This window comes from Gracilinanus agilis, chromosome 2 (genome assembly GCF_016433145.1).
Source record: "Gracilinanus agilis isolate LMUSP501 chromosome 2, AgileGrace, whole genome shotgun sequence".
Classification (NCBI taxonomy): domain Eukaryota; kingdom Metazoa; phylum Chordata; class Mammalia; order Didelphimorphia; family Didelphidae; genus Gracilinanus; species Gracilinanus agilis.
This window is the reverse complement of record NC_058131.1, coordinates 503,340,552-503,346,506: the sequence shown is the minus strand read 5'-3', so window position 1 is coordinate 503,346,506 and position 5,955 is coordinate 503,340,552. Positions and strand designations below refer to the sequence as shown.

Below are 5,955 nucleotides of genomic sequence, written 5' to 3'. Positions count from 1 at the left end.
AACCTATTTCTGTTTTGGGAACTTTTTGTTAGTCAGTCAGGAAAAGTTTTAGGAGCTTGGGCTCCTGTGAAGGACTATTTATTAGTGCTCATTGGGGAGAAGTTTAGTCAGCTATAATCTGAAACCTGAATTGTCATACATCCACAAAGGTCACAAAATTGATTTCTTACTTTACCAATAGGAAGGAATCAATTAATTTGTCTTCCTTGGGGAAATCAGTAAATGAACACCAAGAGGACTTAAAGGGTTCAAGCCATTGCTGTTCCCCATTCACTGTACTTATATTTCCCCAAAGCACTCAAAATAAAAGTTTCTATACTGTACTTTCTTCAACTGCAATGCAATTCAACACATGCTTTCTTGTACTCGTAGACTAAGACACACTGACCACTGATAAACCTAGGTTACATGTGGACCTAACACTAACACTAGTCATATTCCAATCAGTACCTTGGCCAGGTCACTTTCTCCAAAACAATATAGCAAATGTGTTTTGGTTGCTTCCAGAGTCACAGATTCTCAGTTGAAGGAAATCTCAGAGCACTTCTAATCTGTGCCCGATCCAAAGCAGGCAATCTCTTTGCAACCTCTTCATGAATCTGTTCCTCATCCTAGTTCTCCTATTCTAGAAACATTCAAGTTTTCCAGTGTGGAAATATGTGTGTTTAGAATTGGATACAATATCCCACATAGGGTGTGAACAGAGCACAATCCCACCCTCAGCCCCTTCATCTAGATACCATACTTATGTTCACATAGCACAATGTTATATTATGTTTGTTTGCTCTAGTCCGTTTGTTGCAACCATTTGCATTGGCTCACTCTGAGCTTGCTGTCCACTAAAACCTGCAGGTCTTTTTTTTTTTTTTATAAAATTCTCTTGGGACTCATCCTGTTAGTGTTCTTTCTAGAATTTCAGGTTCTATTTGTTTTGTTTCCAATATTCAGAGGGTGGATTCCACCCTGAAATTCTCATTGGCCTTTGGATTGTCTTTCCCTGTAATTCAACAGCATATAAGACAGAAGAGAAGAGCACTATCAAACCACCCACCATCAGTGAGGCAAATCTGACCAGATTTCTCTGCTGACATTTATCATTGAATTTGCAAGGATGGGACCCCTGGGCACTGTCATCTTCTTGCTATTGCTTTCAGGGACCACAATGTCCACAACACCAGAAGAATGTGAGTAAACTAATGGGAGAAATCTATCTGGTTTGAGTTTTGAGAAGTGGGGTGAAATCAGAGAGTAGAGAGGAAGTGTCTAGAGTCAGAGATTCTAGGTTCTAATCCTACTTCTGCCTTATTATCTATTTTTACCATACGTAAGTGCTTTAAGTTGTATGGGCTAATTTATCTTACCTTGAAGATGGGAGTGGTGTAGAGAGGTAGGATCAGTTGGTCTTGAATAAACCTTCTAGCTCTAACTAGATGAACTTGTAGGTAGAGGAATCTCAGAGGAAGAATGGGATTCTCTCCTCAATATTTGACTTGGTTGCTAGTCCCTAGGTTAGTTTTGTATAGATGAACTCATTGTGCTGAGAGAAACAATTTGGGAAGTGGACAAAGAGAAGGGAAATCTAGAGAACAGGGAGAGAATCCATAACAACAAGGAGTTATTGGTTGGGGAGAGGGCAGGACTTCTAAGGATAGGAGCTTAAAAGAGACCCAGATTTATCATGAGAAGAAAGAGGGACTTTAGAGAGAATCTAATGGAACATTCCTGTCAACATAAAAATACCCATCATCTACCACATTCCATATAGTGGTCATTCAGTCTCTGCTTGAATACTTTAGGAGCTCCATACTTCAAAGGGCAATCCATTCCATTTTTAAGACCAATCAGAGATTTAGATTGTTCTTTCATCGAGTTGAAAGCTGCCTTTCTATAACTTCAAAAAATTGATATTCCTTCAAAAAGTAAATCCTACAGTGATAGAATCTGTCTGGTCCCTTTTTACATCTGAAAGTCCATAAAATACTTGAAGACAGTTATTATGTTCCTTCAAACCAAAACAGAACCCATTTCCTTCTTTTCTTTAGGTTGAACATCCCTGGTTCCTTCCTCTGGTCTACATATGACTAAGATTTGAGTCTCCTTATCATATTGGACATGCTCCTGAATAATTCTATTTAAAGTGTGTTTTTTTTCTATTCAGGGTGTGAGATCCTTCAGATCTGGGACTAATTTCTTTTTCTATTTCTATCTCTAGATACTTAGTGTAGGACTTGTTAATATTAAGCATTTAACAAAACCTTTTTTTTTTCTTTTTTTGTTCATTGCTTCATTCCTTCATTGTCAGTATCTAGACTGAAATGCTTGGCATATTCCAAATGTGACAAGGGAAGATTAACATGGCACTGAGATAATTTGGTAATAAAACTGTTGAGTGAGGGAATGTTAGAAAAGAGGAAAACCAGGAGAAAGTATTCTTAATAGGTAGGTATCTGAGGTAGGATTTGAACTAAGGCTGTCACAACACCAAGGTAGCTGAGTGATGTAGTCTGTACACAGGAAGACTCATCTTCCTGCACTCAAATCTGGCCTTGACACTAGCTGTGTGACCTTGAGCAAGTCAGTTAGGCCTGGTTGCCTCAGTTTCTTCATTTATAAAATGAGCCAGCTAAGGATATGACAAATCTTTCCAGTGTCTTTACCAAGAAAACCTGAAATGGAGTCATGAAGAGTCAGACTCCATAGAAAATGATTGAAAAAATTTGGGAGATTAATATTAAAAATGTCTCATGCAGTTCTCTATGACTTTTCTCAGCGCTATTTTCTCCGTGTGATTCTCTGATATACGAGGACACGACTGTGACAAACCCCATGGTTGGGTATCAATCATTCAAGAATGAAGCATTTTTCAACAACAAACGTGTATACAAATATAATAGTGGGACTGAGAAGGCAAGGCCTGAGCCACAATGGAAAGGTGTGGAAAATTGGAATCAGATCAGCCAGGATCAGAAAGAAAGAGGAATATTTGCCCTGAAGAATGTGGAACAAATCAGAAATGCCTCTGGAGATAGAGGTGAGTGGGCAGAAATAGGTCTGGGACTGAGAGGCCCAATGACTTGGAAAAGGTCTTGGGCTCCCAGTGACTTCTGCCTCAAAGGGGTTGTCCCTAATTAGGAGGTGGATTGAAGGGGATTCATAAAAAGGGAGGAGGGGGAAAGGAACAAAAGGGGAGGCAGGGACGAGCAATGGCTGGTCACAACCCCCAAGGTGTAGAGAACAAATCCAGAGAGAAGCAGAGATAGAGCCATTCTCAAAGCACATCTCTGTCCCCTCCTTGCATTCTTCCTCTTTCCTTTTTCCTGTTCTTCTATCCAACACAATGCTCTCAGTGAAACAGGAAGTGGGGAGAGATCGATTCCTGCTTATTATTCAACAATTTAGGTAAATTCTCCTCTCTCCTTACCTCACTGAGCAGTTGGACCTCTTATACCACCAGCAATATGATGTTGCCTGACATGCTTGACTTTGGAACTGATAGAATGTTAGAACTGAAAAGTATGTTGGAGATCTAGATCTAATCTACCTATTATACAGATAGGAAAGTGACTGAGGTCAGAACAGTGGGAAGAACATTGACTTAGGAACCCAGAGGGCTTCTGATAGTTCATCTCTCTCCAAAGCTTGGGGCCAATGATCTCATACACATCAGTTAGTGGCAAAGTCAAGCCTATACCCAGGATGTCCAATTCCCCCATCTAGTGCTCCTTCCATTCAATCACACTCACTTTCTTCTACTGACCAGGCTCTCATCCTGGTTAGTTACAGGGAGCATCACTGGATTTGAGTCGTAGAACCTTGGATTGAATCTTGGCTCTTATTTTCTGTCCTAAAAAACTCAGGAAAACCATTGACCTCCTCTGGGCTTCAGCTCCCTCTTCTCTAAATGAGCAGGACTGGATAGATCTGTAAGGTCATTTCCGGTCCTGATTCCAACAATTATTCTGCTCCAACTACTCCTACAACCAGAGATATGAATGGAATGAGAATTAGGCAGATGCAAGAAATTAGCCTAAAGGGAACTGCTATCTTAATTTTAAATTTGTTTCTTATTTGATTCATCATGCCTTAGCTCCCCAAAGGAAAGGAATTGAGTGTTTCTTTTAAGGAAACACCTTTTGTATTTACTAGGAAGTCTGGGTGCATTCCAGGACTAAGAATAAACTGATATAATTGTTATAGCAATCAGTATTTGAAAACACATTTTACTGTACTCACACACATGGAGCTTGGGTGTTTCAGGTATCTACATCTTTAAGGGAATTTTTGGCTGTCAAGTTTGTGATGATAATGCCGTCAGAGTGGCCTGGATTCAATCTGGCAATGGAAGGAAACTCGTTAGATTCAACACCACCACAGAGGTCTGGGATGTACTGAATCCTCAAGGTGAAATGCTGAAAAAGAATTGGGAGGCAGACCCAACGGCTCCAGGTCGGGTCATGTCCTATCTGAAAGAAGACTGTACTGAAAAACTCCATAAATACAAGAATTATAGGAACACTAACTAGGACACGCCAGGTAAACGATCTACATCCTGTTGTTATACTCACCATGGTTGGGTCAGTTTAGGGGCTGGGCCTCCCCCCCCCCAATTAGAGGACCTGAAAATGACACCTATTTTAAAGTCTGCACTGCTCCCAGAATATTTCCTCCCCTTTCATTTCCACTAACCAGGGGAGACTGAGGCTTGAAAATATGAATTAAGAAAATTCTATAGCTTTCTTGCTGTTGAAATCAAAATCCCTGGCATAGAGGGCTACTGTGCCTTGTGAGAGACACAGGGAAACATGTGGGATTAGATGGGAAGTATGATATAAGAAAGAAAAAGGAGTCTCCCATTGTAAGCCTCAGCCCTCCTTGTTTCCCTCCACTCATCATATGTAAGCTTCTCCATAGCAGCCCTCTACCACATCCTGAGCACTTCTTATGTAGCTTCTGATGGGAATCCCCAGGCTACACGTAGAGCCATCAAATCTTATCATTGACCCATTCCCCCAAACAAAGTCATTCCTCTCTCTGAGCTTAGAGGCAGGTAAGTGGTACCCTGGATAGAGTTCTGGGCCTGGAGTCAGGAAGACTTGAGGCCGAATCAGGTCTCATTCACTTGGGAAGCTACTGACCCTCTGTTTCCTTCAGTGTAATGGGGATAATGATAGCAGCTGTCTCCCTAAGTTGGTGTGAGGAACAAACCTGATAAAATCCACAAGTGCTTAGTACCTAGGAGGCCCTTAAGAAACACTTATTCCTTTCCATATTTCATTCCTGTTGTTTCTCATATCTGGAATGTCCTGCCTCCCTTCTTCTACTTATCTAATGCATTCCTGTTCTTCAAGACTTGTTTCAAATCCCCCCTGAACTCTTCTTTTTCTATAGTTTTCTCCCATGTTATGGTCACATTCAGTAATTTAGAAATACATTCTTCTGAATGTTTCCTGAGTAGAAGAGCAGAGACCACACCTTCCCTAGTGGGGAATGGGTGGACATTGTAGCTGAAGGTGGGAGACTAGGACATGCTTGGAGAGCAGTGAGAGTTACTGTCAACTGCTCAGATGAGGAGGGGCAGGAAGAGAAAAAAATCATAAAATAATATAAGTAAATGAATGAATGGGGTAAATTGTATGTTTCAACAGGTGGCCAAGTGTGATGGGAACTTAAGAATGGAGCTTGCTAGTAACCCCAACTAACAGGAGAATGAGGAGATGTGAACATTTTCACCTCCATGACTACCTCCAATCACTATACTGTTACTTAACAGTTACCTGTCATTGGATTTCCGGCCAAGAGAATTAAACAACCCCAAATTCTTCTCTATGAGAGCTTACAATATGAGCTAAATAATATTAAGCTGAACTAAATATCATCATAAGAAATAAAAGTCATACAGTATTGTGTGTGTGTGTGTGTGCAGATTTCTGGTTCCATTGGTATAAGGTAGTCCAA

The 5,955-nt window shown here is 40.6% G+C and overlaps 1 protein-coding gene across 1 annotated transcript; it reads left to right on the top strand.

Annotated features, from left to right (window-relative positions):
• Positions 1-1,111: 1,111 nt before the first annotated feature.
• LOC123234036 (zinc-alpha-2-glycoprotein-like) lies at positions 1,112-4,523 on the top strand. Its single transcript, XM_044659991.1, has 3 exons — positions 1,112-1,184; positions 2,771-3,031; positions 4,258-4,523. Exons 1-3 carry the CDS (start codon positions 1,112-1,114, stop codon positions 4,521-4,523), a joined length of 600 nt encoding a protein of 199 aa, XP_044515926.1.
• Positions 4,524-5,955: the final 1,432 nt, after the last annotated feature.

Excerpts from the sequence above, each read along its gene's own strand:
- LOC123234036 (XM_044659991.1), top strand. The coding sequence starts at position 1,112 with ATGGGACCCCTGGGCACTGTCATCTTCTTGCTATTGCTTTCAGGGACC. Across the intron at positions 1,185-2,770 it reads GTCCACAACACCAGAAGAAT|CGCTATTTTCTCCGTGTGAT; the intron begins GTGAGTAAACTA and ends GACTTTTCTCAG. Across the intron at positions 3,032-4,257 it reads AAATGCCTCTGGAGATAGAG|GTATCTACATCTTTAAGGGA; the intron begins GTGAGTGGGCAG and ends TGGGTGTTTCAG.